Source organism: Lepisma saccharinum, chromosome 11, assembly GCF_977018435.1.
Source record: "Lepisma saccharinum chromosome 11, izLepSacc3.1, whole genome shotgun sequence".
Taxonomy (NCBI): Eukaryota; Metazoa; Arthropoda; class Insecta; order Zygentoma; family Lepismatidae; genus Lepisma; species Lepisma saccharinum.
This window is the reverse complement of record NC_139239.1, coordinates 80,759,249-80,776,558: the sequence shown is the minus strand read 5'-3', so window position 1 is coordinate 80,776,558 and position 17,310 is coordinate 80,759,249. Positions and strand designations below refer to the sequence as shown.

At 36.3% G+C, this 17,310-nt stretch overlaps 1 protein-coding gene across 2 annotated transcripts in view; it reads left to right on the top strand.

Moving 5' to 3' along the window:
• Nucleotides 1-17,310, top strand: part of LOC145994943 (uncharacterized) — a 103,658-nt gene that overhangs the window by 26,878 nt on the left and 59,470 nt on the right. For both annotated transcript variants that reach the window (XM_083131457.1, XM_083131458.1), the window contains exons 3-10: nt 7,390-7,522; nt 11,134-11,297; nt 11,777-11,932; nt 12,953-13,081; nt 13,714-13,911; nt 14,674-14,970; nt 15,846-16,043; nt 16,811-16,957. In XM_083131457.1, coding sequence (XP_082987583.1) covers nt 7,390-7,522; nt 11,134-11,297; nt 11,777-11,932; nt 12,953-13,081; nt 13,714-13,911; nt 14,674-14,970; nt 15,846-16,043; nt 16,811-16,957 — 1,422 coding nt within the window. The remainder of the gene's footprint in view (nt 1-7,389; nt 7,523-11,133; nt 11,298-11,776; nt 11,933-12,952; nt 13,082-13,713; nt 13,912-14,673; nt 14,971-15,845; nt 16,044-16,810; nt 16,958-17,310) is intronic.

Here is a 17,310-nt window from a genome sequence, read left to right as displayed (position 1 = left end):
ATTGTATATAAGGAATAAGAGAGAGTATTGCTGATGTAAATGCCATAGCTGATAAAGAATGGCAATATTTTATCTCTGATATATTTATCGGTGAAAATATCTGATACATATGTAACTGACATTGTAGTTCAGATTTCGGATCACGCAGTTATATTAATAAAAGTAAAAGTGTGCAAATATGATGTTTGAATATGCAACATAAAGCCAGTGTTGTGTAGTACTATCTTTCGTGATGGTCGTTTCTATGTTGTAGAAAAGAGAAAAGTTTCTTCTCAAACTGACATAAGAATTATGTTTACGTGACAGCAGTGAACCTTTTACACTTTATATTTTATCTCTAATTTATAGAATGCTTCCAGTCAACGTCAAGAATGTAGATCCATATGCTGATTGAATCTTGTGTTCAATAATCGTGAACAATAGAAGCGTCCAGTATTTCGCAGGAACGCCAGAGTGTGCACGCAGGGGGTTGCTAGAAAGCGCGTGTGAAGTTTCACAAAAGAGTCTTGATAACATTCGCTGTAACTGTCATCTTGATGGTTTGTTTGCTTACATATATCTCGCAGCGGATGAATATGAATTTCATGAGTGTTTTCATAACACATGTTCTGCACTCTCGGTACGATGACTCCTCACTCATTGGATGTATTCATACACAATTGTAAGCCCTGTTATTCCAACATAGAGTTATTCTTTTGGTTTTTGCCAAGATATCAAACAAAATTCACGTCATTAAAAGCGAGAACACTTGTTTGGAGGATTTTAAGTTTGCAATGGTGATATAACTCAGTGCTGAATGTGTATAAAAATGTACGTTGATTCAGAATCCTCCCTTCCTTACCAAAAACAACAATACTATTTATTTATGTTACAGTATCGAGTAGGCTCATGCACAGGTAAACATGGATTGTTAAAAAAGAAAATAACGGAATTAAACAGACATATTATCTTATAACAAAGGCGTAATTGATATTAAAGTCATTCATGAACGTCCGGAAGGGAGGAGGAGGAAAGGGGGGGTCTCCCTGGAAAATGAGTGTCAACCTAAAAGTATATATTTCAAACATATAAGTTCCTTTCAGTCACAATAAATTGTGTGCAGGAACGTGATAATTTCAAACTGAAGGAGTGTTTTTTGATGGTACAACACTGTTAATGGCAGGGTGGGGTGGGGGAGATATATATCAGATTTGCCCCTCTGGAAAATATACTAGAGCAAATCAAAAAGTAAGTTGCACTCCCCCTTTATAAAACAAATAAAAATTAGAAAGAAAATAATTATTGGACAAAAATGTATGAACATTTAACTTTTTTCGACATAGTTACCAAAGTAGCTATTCCAAGCACTTTTTCGAATCGTGTGACCAGTTTTTCCATTTCTTGTGTGTAAAAATTTCGTCCAGTTTCAATTGAGTTGACTTTTGTGCTCATCGGTTACCAATCGCGGCACCCAGTTTACGATACACCCAACTGGTCATGAATCAGCATAGACCACTATCGTAGTAGGATATGTTCAGTTCACTTGCAATCTCTCTTAATTTTCACGTGGCCTTTGGCAAGGATTGCATTCACACGCTCCGTTTTGTCGATAATGTTCACAGTTGCAGGCCGCCCGACACACTGTTCGCCGTTCACGTTCGTTCTTTCCTGATTATGGGGTGTGACATTGCATTCTCACCATACACCTCGACAATTTGGCGATGGATTTCACTCCGATTATGCCTTCATGCCCACAAAAATCAGACGACGGAGCGCACCTCAATGTTGCACTCCACCTCAATACGGCGTCCTACTCACACGGTGACTACTGGCATACTCAACGAATATACAGTTCGTGTACTAAACCAGCTGTAGCGTCGGGTGTGGGGAGAATACATTCCGGACAGTGTTGCCACCAAGCGTGATTATTTTATCTCAGTACAGGAACACGGCTCGGGTGTAACCTACTTTTTGATTCGCCCATACTTTCCTTGCCCCTTCATGGAAAAGAAATCCTGCGGACGTCCAAGAAATCATTCGTTCAAATTGTTATTACAGTTATCTTTTCATATACCATAAACCTATAGGCACACCTTCACGGGATAAAATTGAAGCGCTCTTTTGTTAGGAATGGCTCAAAATAGTTACTCATATGGTTACTACTTAATAATCTCTTTGTAAAATCTAAATATAATTATATATTCCTTCAATTTCGCTAAACTTAGATGTGATAGTATTCATTTGTATGTTTCAAATAATTTTGAAGTGGTATCCTATTACCTATCATTGTGTTTGTATGTCAAAGACATGTGTTGTCCTTGTAGTGAATGTGATTGTCAGTGATTTTTTGATCTTCTGTCTGAGATTTATTTTAAAATTCTCCTTCCTGAACCACTGTATATTTGAGGACAAAGGTAAAATGTTGGATAAATCCTCACTAAATTTCGCACATGTTAACGAAATTAAACGATTTGCTTATTTTGGTGGAGCAGTGTGTTAAAGAATGCTGAATCATTTGTTAGCAGAAAACGAATAGTTACATGGTTATATACATTAAGAAAGTCTTCTCCCTTTTTTTTTTACAAGAAATAAATTATTATTATTAAAGCTATTGAACAATATAATTTATAAGTCTCAGTCGGTAACACATCTGACTACCATGCTAAAGGTCCCGGGTTCGATCCACGGCCGGTTCAAATCCGGGAACTTTTCTAACGGAAGCGGCCCCGGCGCCGGCCCAGCGTCGAATGACATGGGTACCTGGGGGAAACCCTGGGGGATAAAGGCGGTCAGGGACGTGATGCCTCCACTCACGACCGGATCAAGAAAGTGTGGGGCGTTACCCCCGCACATCCTATACGCCTTCATGGCGTGGTGCTAAGCACAGGGGAGCACTTTACCTTTTTTTAAACAAAAAATATAAACCCAACTAATATTGCGACAGCTCTAACAGCAAATATTTAGAGCTAGTGAAGTGAAATTGAGAAATTTATGTAGTTAGAAACCGTGGAGTCTGTTTGATATCGCGTTACCTTCCCGATGGCGCAGTGGTAGCATCGCCGCCTTGTAATCAAGGGGTTCCGGGTTCGATTCCCGGTTTCTGTTCCCACTTTAAACTGTAGGTCCAGTCCCTATTATCCTTACTTTGCATAAAGTGGACTTAAAACACAAACTCAATGTTTGATATCGCATTTGAACGTGCATTTCAAGATGACGAACGAGTAACCACAGCTATTTTGACGTTATAGTATATGAGGTGATGAGGGAAGGAAAATAAGACGGTAAGAACCACACACACATTATTCATTATGTAACCAAACAGTGGGCTGTCACTTGGTGCAGTTAAGTGTGGATATTTTAACGCTGTTCTACCCAATGTATGGTTCCCAATTACGTTTAGAAATAAATAACTCTTGGCGCAACAGCCCTTGAGGGCCAAGGCCGACTGTCGGCCTCACTTCCACATGCTTCAGCAGAAGTGGGAGATCATCCAACCAGTTACGGGGTGCCGTGTGGTAGGCACAACGAACCACACGGCCACTGTGCGGGACCAATTACGTTTATAAATAACCAAATGGACGTTCGCCTCAACACCAATAAGTTATTTTTTGAATGTTGGCAATCAAAAACCACATGCATTTTAGGTACATTACTTCAATATTAATAGTTAGTCTTAGAATATCTTGACCTGCCCCCATTTGACTTGGACACTCATAAAAGATATACCGGGTGTTTCATAAATAATTAAGGGGTTACAAAAATTTATTGCAAGTAAACTATTGAACTTACGTTAATGAACCCAGTCCAGAACGATAGAGGAATGCGCAAATAGTTTGTGCGTGTATGTTTTGATAAGCTGAGAGCTTGACGACACTCAAATCACCCACATCACTTACAGTGTTTTGTGCAATATTTCGGTCCCCAAGATCACCGAAACTTACACCGTGTGACTTCTTTTTGTGGGGTTTCACCACAGGCAGGTTATTGGTCCCACTGATGCCGCGTGATATCGCAGCCCTAAGGGAGCGTATCTTTGCAGCGATAGACACTTTCGACAGGTCCATGTTGATGCAAGTGTGGCAAGAAGTAGACAATGTGTCAATGTGTGCCGTGTCAATCGTGGTGCATTGAATATTTGTAGTTGTAAAAAAAACAAAAAAAAAAAACGTTTGAGTTCCTCGTTCGTTCTCGACTGGTTTCATTAACGAAAGTCCAATAGTTTATTTGCAATAAATTTTTGTAACCCCTCAATTATTCTGAAATACCCGGTATATTTATTTGCATATTAGTGTACAATACGTTTATAATTGTACCCTAACTCGTGGGAAGGGAGACAGCCGTAGTCCCAAATTCCAATTGGATTCCAATGTTTAAGTTATGTTTAGCATTTCACATTCTCTTCCAGTTCACATTGTTTAGTCAAACAGTATTACTAATATACAGACTGCGCGGTGGAGTGGTTAGCACAGTCCACTCTGAAACCGGCGTCCTAGGTTGAATCCTGCGAAGGTCTTGAGGTTTACTTTTGTCCTATTATCCATTGCATTCTCCTAGTCGGAAGTATCAAAGAGAAAGAAAAGCCTGCTGAAAATAAGTAAATTCACACATTACGTAACATGAATCAACTAAACTTGCAACTTGGTAACGCAACTATATTTGGAACCGGTGACATGGAAGAGATAATCGAAGTGTGTTCCTCGTTTATTACTTCTTCACACGCACGCTAATCCAGACTGCTTGAGATTATTAATGCACTAAGCAAGATTGAGTGGGAGGGAGGGAGGTGGTATAATGACAAGCAGAAAAGAGAGAGAGAAAGATTAATTTATTTATTTTACTTCGCGTTTCTGCCACTTTTGGCTAATCGCGAAGATAACTATGAATGGTGATAAGATGAAAGGGATGAGAGGACAATCACAAATATTTATTCACGACACCCACAAAGGATTATCATAGCCGTGGATTCAGCCGCCAGAGCCTCGTTGGCCTGCAAGAAGCAGTTGCCAGGGTGTGCTCCGGGGAAGTCTGGTTGACTTTTGGGTGCCTTACCAGAAGGTCACCCCTACACCCCCTTGATTTTATTTTGTTTTTATTTAGCTTCGCTTTTCTTCCACTTTTGGCTAAACACCCATGACCAGACCGCGATACGAGCCCGGGACTCGGGGAGAGCAGAGAGAGAGAGAGAGATAAAGAGAGAGGAAGAAGACAGAACGAGGGAGAGAGGGAGGAAGATATCTCTAATCCATAAAAGAAAGGGGAGACAGATAAGACGAGAAAATGGGAGAAGCCAAAGATGAGAAGAGATAGAGAGATGAAATAAAGAAAAGAAGAAGGAGAGACAGAAAGAGAGAGAGAGAGAGAGAGAGAGAGAGAGAGAGAGAGAGAGAGATAAAGAGATAATAGGAAGATAGAACGAGATGCAGAAGGCGAGAAAGAGACGAGGAACATGTATGTGTATCAGTAATGCTTGGCACAGAGAAGACTGAGGCTGGATGTGCCAGACTGAAACTAAAATAGCCATCGCGTCATTGGTCGAGGTGGAACACTTCCAAGGTTTCTCTTACTTAATTTCCTCCCCATGCCACTTCGGGTTTTCTTCCTATACTTCCCCCCTTTCGTTCCTATTGTTGACTGCTGAAGATTTAAAGGCTGCAATTGGAGCGGGCGGGAGTGTAGAGCTTTTGATATTACTGTAATTACAATCTAAAAGTAAAAGCATTAGAGAATAATAATGAGTTTCTGTTCATATAGAACATATAAGTAGAAATATTTTCCCCTCTTATCACTGTTGCACGGGGAATTGTAGTGGACTGACAAGAATTCTTCATGAATTTATAGAAGAGTAAAAAACGGGGCACATCTATTATTAAAGTTTTAGATAAGACAATTAAGTATTGATATAATGTCTTAGAGATTTTTTTTCATGGTTTCAAATTACATTGTAGAGAAATTAAATTCTTGCGATTTCATTACCTAGTGCTTTTAATTGCCTTGCATTACCATCAACACAGAAATACCTATTAATATGAAGAAGTAATGTAGTATTTTATAAATTTGCAACCAGCTATAATAGTGTATTTATTCCTTTCATTATAAGTGACACTGGACAGCAACACAATCCCATTTATTTTGGATAAGGTGATGTGGGGATCGATCACCTGTTTCCCAAGTAGAATGCCAATGATGATTTTCGCAAAGGCATGAATAATGTTAGTTTCGGTTAGCACCCATCCTTCCCAAGTGAACGGACAAAACTCCGCCTTTGCTCCACTAATCGCTAAGATGAGGATGAGTGATCAGATCATATGATGGATTATATTGATGCACACGAATATTCACGTGAATGTTCTGGAAGGAATTCTCCCTTCGAAAGGAGGGGCTATTTCTGAAATGGCTTAATAGTTGTATAGGCCCCAAGATCCGATTGATTTCATCATGGCGAACATGCATTTTTCATGGTTCAATTTCTATTTATGTCTTATAACATACACTTCCGAGTTTTAGCAATTACTTCCTACGTGTTTACATTCGTTTTCTGTCGCCATGGTTACAGACTGCTGCTGCCATGTAGTTCACATTTGTGCAGTGCGAAGGGGTTTCGTAGTCAGGTTTAGAGCTCTTATTATTCAAATAACATCTCTAAATACTTTCGTGATTAGGTTAGGCGGGACAGGTTTATGGCTCTTAGCATTACAGTAATTGCCCTAAATGCTTTCAACATCTCATCGTGCTGGTGCTGGTCTGAAAAAATCCCTTCGAGCCTCATGTCTGCAGTAGTTTGTGAAATCTGAAATGCCTTGTCGATGGGAAACTGGGATATTTGCATAAGGCACCTTTCACATCGTTCTTTTCGCCGATAAATAGACTTTTCGGAAATGCAAACAGTGCTAAGTACTTTCAGAAAGCTTCAAATTTGCTTTCACAATCCTTTCCACTATTGTGCTATATTTTTTTCTTCTATGAACTAAAAATGTCTTGTCGATAGGAACCGCATAAGGTACTTTTTACATATTTTTGTCGCCAATAAATTTGCAATTTTCCAAACTTAAAACAATGATAATTCAAATTTACTCAATCATTTCTACAATTCTGCAATACTTCATCCTTCTCCAGTGAAATCATTAAACATTCGGTCTGCAATAGTTCATCCTTCTGCAGTGAAATCATTAAACATTCGGAACTGTTACTGTTGAATGCCGTGTTATCATCTTCATACTGCAATTTTTTTCGGTTTTACACCCTGCACCCACATCACCACATGCTATGAAACATAGACTATAATTGTAGTACCAAGTGTGGTACAGCATGTCAGTCACAAGCATTATATTACGTATTATTATGTATAGATGTAATAGGTTCAAAACTGTAATTTTCATGCTTGTTCATGTACTTTTATTTTTGTAATTTCAGAATGGGCTTAATGCACTCCACTTAGCGTCCAAAGATGGCCATGTGAATGTTGTAACCGAGCTCCTCAAACGAGGAGCTACAGTGGACGCTGCTACAAAAAAAGGAAACACAGCCCTGCACATTGCCTCCCTTGGTAAGTGTTCATACAGTGTAAAAACAGGTTGTAATTAGTAATAAATGTTAGTTAACTATTAATTTTCTTTATACAGAAAACTGCACAAGTCTCCTCTTAGTTTTCTTACCTTTTTTGTCCTTTTTAACACTACAGAGTGTACACAAAAGAGCAATGTGATTTTAGAAGTGCATATTTACGTCAGCTAATGAGGTATCAGAATTCAGTTTGTTTTGAGTGTCTGAACTCTGAGACAAGTTAATTTCATAGATTATTTGCAGATTCCATTTGTTTTTTGTACACCCCTTATATGAATCATGGTGAATTGGAAATGCTTATGGGTGTCGCAAGCTTCGAATTATGAAGGTGCTACATACTTTTCTAGTCCGCTAAGATAACATTGGCCCCACTACACTACACTTTTTGACTCTCTTTGCACTTACTTGTCTAGTTGGTTACCAAGTGCAACACCAAGTCATCTATTTCTTTGATTTGGTGTCTACACCATTTGCACTATATTCTGGAGTGGTGTACAGTGTAGTGTATGGTCACGTGGTACATGTTGACCAATCAAATGATCATTTAAAGCAGCAGAAGGCATTTGTTGAATCTTCTTGCATACAGCACTTACTTGGTTGAACACAATTTCCTTGCACCAGTCTGGCACATGGGATGTACAAGGTGGTGCAAAAGTCATCACCTGATTTTCTTAGCCTATAGCTTGGGTTTTATATTAAACAAAGTAGTTTTTTGTGTTAAACTTTTATTGATACTTGTAAGTTTTATGTCCTCAATTTTTAAAGATAACATCCAATAAATGACCACCATTCGAATTGATGCAAATTTGGGCTCTTTTTATTGCATTTTCCATGGTGTTGGAAAGAATCTACGGGGAAATGTTTTCAATTTCATGCTGAATATTGTCCTTTAGTTGCTGTAACGTCTCTGGCTTATTCACATAAACCAATGACTTCAAATATCCCCAAAGGAAAAAATCTGGAGTGGTCAAATCGGGTGACCTGACTGGTGTAGGCGCTGGACGATTGGGAAAATGTTGTCTAAATTCTCGTTGTGTCAAGATTTCCGTAAAAATATTGTCACAATTTTTCCACATTCTTGTGGGTATACTTATTCATTTTCGCACACAATAAATTTTGATAGTATTTTCTATTTAACTGACAAAACACTACTGATGTAAACAACAAGATGTCAAAATAAAGGTCAGTTCAAATAGGATGATGACTTTTGCACCACCTGTTACCTGCACTACACCTGGTATCAAGTTTTATTGGGAGGGCGTATTTTGTAGCACTAAGGAAGATTTCACACCAGCGTGACAAGTGACTAGAGTGCTGCATGGGATCACTTTCACTTGCTCATACACGTTTGAGTCTCCCACCCTCGAGTGTACCTCACTCTGGTAGTAGAATGATTAGCAACATCCTGTATTTCAGAGCCTAATAAGCAGCACTGTCAACCTAAAACCCATGCAAGAAAGGAAACCATTCCATGCAATTACAATTCTAAATAAAAATTCCGTATATTATTATGTATACATAATACAATGTGTATATATTTAGGTCTAGGAATTAATTCGTGCGTTTGTTATGCACACATTGAAGCTGTAGTTCAAACACAAAATACATAAATACCTCAGCTAGCGCATGGTCACCATACACTTCCACCAAAATATGATGACTTTCGGTAGCACTTTTCTGCATGTTAAAGTAATGAAGCAGAACACCCTGCAAAAACACTTTATCTGGCACGAACTGCGCCATGTTCAGTTGACTACAAAATGCTGTTGTTGACGCGTCAATCAACTGCCCTATACACGCTGACAGGAGTTTTCAATGCATGTGTGGCTACATGGAACTGTGGGACGATACGCTCGTTACGCCATCTCTTGTCCAGGCGCACGAATTAATTCCTAGACCAAATATAAGTATGCAATATCCACAGACCAAAACGTAAAATGTATACACATATTGACAGACCTGCCTAAGCAATAAAAAAAATACCATATCACAGTACAACAAGTACGTGTACATCATTGTTCATTTACCGAAAAGGATAATCATATTCTGCGAAATAATTAAATGCAGTTATAACATTCAATCGAACATCATTTTATTGTGATGGTCTGCATAGAAACATAAAATGCCAGCCTAGGTAGTTTCAGCCCATAATCATCTGTTTAATTTTCACATATCAGTGTTGAGTTGAGTTGGTGTTTTAAGTCCACTTTATGCACAGTAAGGCTAATCGGGACTGGACCTACAGTTTAAAGTGGGATCCGAACCACTCGTGCCTCCACTGGGTATCGAACCCGGGACCCCTTGATTACAAGGCGACGACGCTACCACTCCACATCGGGGAGGCCCTCACATATCAGTGTGTATTGGTAAGATATTCAAAGCTGCATTTTCATTTTAACATGGAGATGATGACCATGTTCACTTAATTTCCAATGTCACTGCATCTTTTACTTCGCGATCCGTATTTAATGGCCCACTACCACGGACAAATGATGGAAATACGTGTACTAATTGGCTTCGAGTGTATTTTGCTCATTCAAGCATTTTTTGCTCGAGCGGAAGACTTATCAATTCTGTATGCCATCTAGTGTTGCCCATGTGAACTATCGAGCACTCAAGCGAAAAGCCCTCATTTCAGTACTCTACAAGTGACAGATGGCATGCTGCTGAAGAAACAAATTCAACCATTCACACCAGAGTTTTTTTTAATCAACATTTTATTTTGATTTCATTTATTTTCACCCATGAAATCACACTAGTGCATTTCATCTGTAACACCAGATATGTCATTGAATGTTACAATATAAAAATAATACATTTTATACAATATATAACATATACTTTAGGAGATTGAATTAAATATTATTAAGATAATGAAAAGCAAGACCGACAACATCTTAAAATAATACCTCAGACTAAGTGACATGCCTAAGGGGAGGTAGGATTAGTTGTGGCCATAACCTTTGGCCCAGTATTGATTAAAACAAAAAAGGAACATCAAAGGCAGGAAGAGATTTTAAAATGAGGGCTGACTTCAAAAAAATGTATAGGTAAACCTCACTGTTTCGAAATTCATGGGCATGCCACTACTCAGACTACCAGAATTCTCTCAGCGGATATAACGTGGCCTAAAAGTTAAGACTGAAATTGTCTGGTAGCCCCAAGCCTCCCCATGTATATAAATGGGTGACTGGTTGTTATTATGTCTTTTTGAAATAAATACCTCTCGAAGACCTCAAGATTCAATTATGACTGTTTGCTTGCCTAGTTTGCTATTTGCAGATATTTTTTTCATATATCCCAAATTTCTCTTGTATTGATTTCCTATGCATTGAAACATTCTTCTGAATGTGTGCATAGGAAATAATTTCGTCCTGCTTGCACTTAAAATATTGTTATGAAGGGTAAGTTTCGTTTATTTTCAGTCTCACCTGTTATTTTGTACCTTGAAAAATTCCAGTTTTTGTATTAATAAATATTTATTAATCAGTATCCAGAACAAAATGGGGAGTAAAAATTTGAAAAAGTGCTTTTGATGATGTCACTAATATATTGCCCTGTATTTTTCTAATTGCATTTTTCTTTTATATGCAGCTGGCCAAGAAGAAGTTGTAAAAATATTAGTGTCACATGGGGCATCAGTCAATGTCCAATCCCAAAATGGATTTACACCACTTTATATGGCAGCTCAAGAGAATCATGATAATGTAGTTCGATTTCTGTTGGCAAATGGAGCAAATCAAAGTTTGGCTACTGAGGTAATTTTAATTTTTAATTATATACACATTCATTGTATTCATCATCAAGGAACAGTCTGTTAAGGTACAGAAAAAGTATAAATTCTTATTAAGCTAATCTGAAGTTGTCATCCCCACTTGTTAACTTTTAATCCTCTATGTTCAAAGTTTTCATCATCTCAGGGTGAAAATATAATGAATATTAGATTAATTATTAGAGACAACTTTTACTGTTGTTACTTGTAATTTCATTTCATGTTTGTAAAAAGCAAGGGAATGGTACTTTGTTTTGCTTGGAACCAAATTATTTTTTTTTCACAGTTAGGTGTTTGTAAATAGTTTGACTAGAGTAATTTCCAACAATGATATGTAACATATTTGAACACCTTTTCTGTATTAAATATAAATAATAATATAGCATCATTGCATGCAAAAAAGCATTAAAATTCAATTTCACAGCTTGGTTTTCTGTCTAAAATCAGACATTTCTTTTCTTGTAGGATGGGTTTACCCCTCTTGCAGTGGCTATGCAACAGGGTCATGATAAAGTTGTTGCAGTGCTCCTAGAAAATGACACTCGAGGGAAGGTTCGCCTTCCAGCACTGCACATCGCTGCTAAGAAGGATGACTGCAAAGCTGCTGCTCTCCTCCTCCAGGTAAGAACATGTATTTATTATTTTGTTTTCAAACCATTTTACTATCTGTAAAATTCATTTTCAGTAGTTGTCCTTTAGAGTATATATTTATTCCTTAAATGAAACCATTCTAATTAGTCAGGCAAGTACTCTTTTGTAAATTGTTTTATGTAGTTTGTTGATTTTTATAAATTAGTTTGGAACAAAAGTATGTTTATGAAAATAAAACAAGTAAATAGTTATAACCTTTAAAATAAAATAAAAGATAGCTTGTTTTTGCTTTAATTGAGGATTGGTTGACCTTTCAATCACTACTCCAACTTCCTTTAGGCTATTTCAAATTTGAAAAGAAAACAAATTATCTTCATAACTTCATGTGTGTGTATACTTTATGCAGGGGTGTGCCTTCTTAAATAGTTTGAATACCTGGTTGATAATATTTTTTTAACATAGAATAGCTTGGGTTAAAAATGTCATCATTTCTTCAGAAACATGTATAAATAAATAGTTTTGAGTACAAGCCACTACAATGTTGCTTCTGAATTCAAGATGTAAACATTTTTCAAAATATTGACTAAATTCAGCTTGACAGGGAAAATACCTAACTTGAAGAAAAAGTGAAAAAATGAGGTTTAAATATAAACAGGAACTCTTAAACTGTATTTTGGCTACATTAATGATTGATTATATTTTCTAAAATGGTTGTAATTTTGGTCAAGTAGAGCCATCTGCTGTCTTATTTAAATGGGATTGTCCCATAATCCAAACTCTATATTCATAATTCCTTAAAATGCTTAGGGCGCTTACAAATCTGGACCAATGGAGTAACATAACTATCACATCCCTCCTTCGCACATACCATTGTACATGAGTACAACAGTATGCAAAAATACAATTCATAAAGATCACCCTAACATAATACATTTAATACCTTATCTTACCGTACAAAAACTGTTAATGTATGTTTTTCTGATCTCTTTGTATGATAAAAAATGTATGAGTTTTTTTTTGTACCTGCAAATATTTGTTTTGTACTTCCAGAATGATCACAATCCAGATGTTACATCCAAAAGTGGATTTACTCCACTCCACATAGCTGCACACTACGGAAATGATAACATTGCCAATTTACTATTACAAAGAGGAGCTGATGTCAACTACTCAGCTAAGGTATGTGAATTTTCACTTGAAATTAGCAATTGCCAGTCTTAATTGTATTTAAATATGGAGAAATATAGACATGGTCGTTGCTTGGTACCTAACTTTGGGAGGGTATAATTGATCTTGGGGCTTAACGGGAGGGCGGCAGAATAGAAGTTGGGTACTTAACTTGGGGGGGGGGGGGGGAGCAGAATTGAAAGTTTTCCACCCCCATAAAAATAGTATCCATGATTTTTGCTAAATAACTGTTACATTTGCAAAATCACAAACGTCACTTTATTAGTTTCCTCCTCAGGTCCCCAGAGTTAAACAAAAGCACTGTTGTAAATTTTAATAAACCTGAATTTTTTTGGAAGGATGAGCAAGTGCCCACCTGCCCCTGCCAAGTTACGCCTATGAATATATAGATATGTATATTTTGTGTTGCATTGTTTCAATGGTTCAAAGTTTTATCTGTATTATAAAAAAACAGCGTTATAATCTGTAAATCAACAATTAAACTACATATAGTTTAATTCTTTCAATTCTTTATAAATTCACTGCTATGTGGAATTAATTTTCTTAAAATTATTTTGTTTTATAGAAGTGTTAAATGATTTTTTATGAATAAAAAATAATTTCTTGCTTCTTTCTCACTTCAGCACAACATAACTCCATTGCATGTTGCTGCAAAATGGGGCAAAACCAACATGGTTTCATTACTTATTGAAAAAGGGGCCAATATTGAAGCAAAAACCAGAGATGGACTAACACCATTGCATTGTGCTGCAAGATCAGGTCATGAACAAGTAGTGGATATGCTGTTAGAAAGAGGTGCTCCAATCAGCTCAAAAACTAAGGTAAGCAAAAATTTAAAGTGATTCATACTTATTAAAAATGTATACTTGGTTTCCTTGAACTCACAGTTAACCAATATGATCAACAGAATGTTGAAGTGGGCATTGTTTTCCTTGAAAAAACAATATTCCAGATTGTTTGAAATATTATTATAGCAAATGTAGGTGTGATGACACTCTAACTTTGATTATATTTTTTGAGTCTTTATTTATAAAATCTACAGCCTGATTGAGAGTGCATATGTTTTTTGTTACAAAAATGTGCGAGATTTACTCATACTTACAACCCTTTCTTGAAGACATGACCAGAAATATTTTATGTTAGTGCTGAGAAATATTTTTCCTACATTGTGCAAATAACTGTCTAAAAGGAAGACATACTAAATGAACTTGATGTTACTCTTATATTTTGTGGTTGTATGTAAAGATAATTAACATTTATTATTATTATTATTATTATTATTTTGATACTACTATCAGTTTACATAAATACTTTTAGTCCAAATTATCTAGAATATTGTTTATTATCGAAAGTGTTTCTTTATTTACAGTTCACTTTTATTATATGAAATTTCCAAATTTAGATAATTAATTAACCCAGTTTGGATTTCCATAAGACATCATTAACTGAAGAATATTTTGTTTGTAAATTACAAAAATACAAACGCTTTAGAGGAGTGCATGCACACACCATTCCACTTCCGTATAATTTGGGATGCTTGAAAGTAATATATTACAATTATGTTTCCTGATTTCTTTTCCCAGAATGGACTTGCTCCTCTGCATATGGCATCTCAGGGTGATCATGTTGATGCTGCAAGAATCCTCCTCTACCACAAAGCTCCTGTAGATGAAGTCACAGTTGATTACCTGACAGCTTTGCACGTAGCTGCACATTGCGGCCATGTTCGCGTGGCCAAGTTGTTACTGGACAGAAAGGCAGACCCCAACGCCCGTGCACTGAATGGGTTCACCCCATTGCACATTGCTTGCAAGAAGAACAGGATAAAGGTTGTGGAGCTCCTCCTGAAACATGGTGCCTCTATTGAAGCTACGACTGAGGTAAGAAACTTTCTTCACTCTCATTTGTGCAGACTAACTGATCAGATAGTACTTTGAACAAATACAGTGAAATCTCAATTTTATGTTCCCACTTTTACATTATCCTGCATTTAAGTTTGCTTCTTTTTTTAAGAACATAAAATCGAGGTTTCACTGTACAATATCAATACCAATTCCTGATATTTGATCATATATAATTTAAGAATTGTTCAGTGTACATATAAATCAAAGTTTGTCAAAATTTATTTTTTAACGCAACTCTGTGCTCAGATAGGCTAAGCAGACTGGATCTAAAGTTTAAAGTGCGATCTTAAACAATCTTAACTAATGTGCCTCCATTGAGGATTAAACCCAGAACCTGTTGAATAAAAAGTGACAGAATTACCATTGTATCATAGATATAAATATTAGAATAAGTATCATATCGATCAATCAATCATATCAGTGTTTAAATATTCATAGATTCAGAAATGAGGTAATCAAAATATTAAAATTAAAATGTTATAATTTAATCTCATGCAATTAATTTTCACTACAGTATTAATAAATCTCTATGCTTTAGAACTTTTAAAATTGCTCAATGTTTTCACACATGTGTATTTTTTGAAGAGCAAGTAAGTAATATTGTACAATATCTGTTGACAGTCTGCAAACTCAACTATATTTCAAATTAGATTCTGCACATATTTTTTAAAGTACTTCAAAGAGAAGTTCATATCTAAAATAACTTGTGTTTGAGGCATGTGCAACTTACTCACGTTATGAGTATTAAAAGTATAGTGTATATATTTTTATATTATATTTTTAAGAACTTGTGGTTGCTATTTTCAATAATTTCTGTGATAATTCAGTCATTTTCACATTTTTAATTTCAGTCTGGACTTACACCTCTGCATGTAGCCAGCTTCATGGGTTGCATGAATATAGTCATTTACCTGATCCAACATGGAGCTAATCCTGATGTACCAACCGTGAGAGGTGAAACACCTCTTCATTTGGCAGCCAGAGCTAACCAAACAGATATTATCAGAATTTTGCTGCGCAATGGTGCACAAGTTGATGCTAGAGCTAGGGTAAGTAATTTACTTGATAACATATTACCCTTTTGCTTTTATTTGAAGTCTCAAATGAGGATAAGAAAAAATATTAATGGGTCATAAATTTTGGAACCAAGTATGAATTTGTTTTATAAAGAATGGATGTTATGCATCACTTTTTCCAAATAATAATTCACTAAATGGGAGAGTACTAAAACTTTATGGCTAATTATGGCCAAGTTTAAGTACATGTTATGGAGAGAATATTTGTTGGGACTGAACTTGTACATTTGTTTTATTACTGACAATTTCACACTTGGAATGAATGGTGGCGATTTGGGAGGGGGTCAGTTCTACTTACTTCAATTTTTTGCCCCTGCACTATGGCCTCTTAATGCTAAGCCCTGTCTACGAAGAGAAAGTCAACTGTCTTAAAGTCAATTTTGGCACCCAATTGCTGCTACTGCTTAGAATTGAACTTTATTTACAAAGTAATAAGCACTAAATTGTTGAAGAGACCATGTTGCTGATTATAGAAATCAGTCATCACTGATTTTAATGTCGAATATGAAAATTCAGGAAATGAAAGAAATTGTACATATTTTATTCAATTTTAATGATATTTGTGATTTTCATACCATCCATTTCTAAATTGATAATGTCACAGTGCATGTGCTAGGAGATATATTTCCTTATTTGCTATTATGAGGGCTGTTATTAACCTAAAAGCAGTGAAAGAATTTACATAAAATTGCTTTAAGATGTGTGAGAATTTTATTCGTGAACTATATTTATAATTTCAGGAGCAACAAACACCATTGCATATTGCTTCCAGGCTTGGAAATGTTGACATTGTGATGCTGTTGTTGCAGCATGGTGCTGCCGTGGATGAAACAACCAAAGACATGTACACAGCCTTGCACATCGCAGCAAAAGAAGGACAAGAAGAGGTAAAGTATTTGGTTGGTCGTAGGATCATGGACCATGTCGATGTTGTATACCTCATGGAAAAATTTAGATCTAAGCACCAAGAATATTTTATGTAGTTTTATAACAGTATTTTTTCATGAACCACTGTACAACTGTCTTCTACATAGTGTGCTTTATCAACAACTCACGTTAGTGGTGTTGATTAGGCCTACCGTTGAACGAAATCATGGTTATGAATCGAGTTTGAACCTTATTGAAGTTATTTGTTGAAATGCTGCTTTTTTGGAAGTATTTTTTTGTTTATTTTGTTGATTGTGTTCATTTTGTATTTTACACTTTGTGACATCTAGTCAGTTCCCTCACAGTTGCTGCC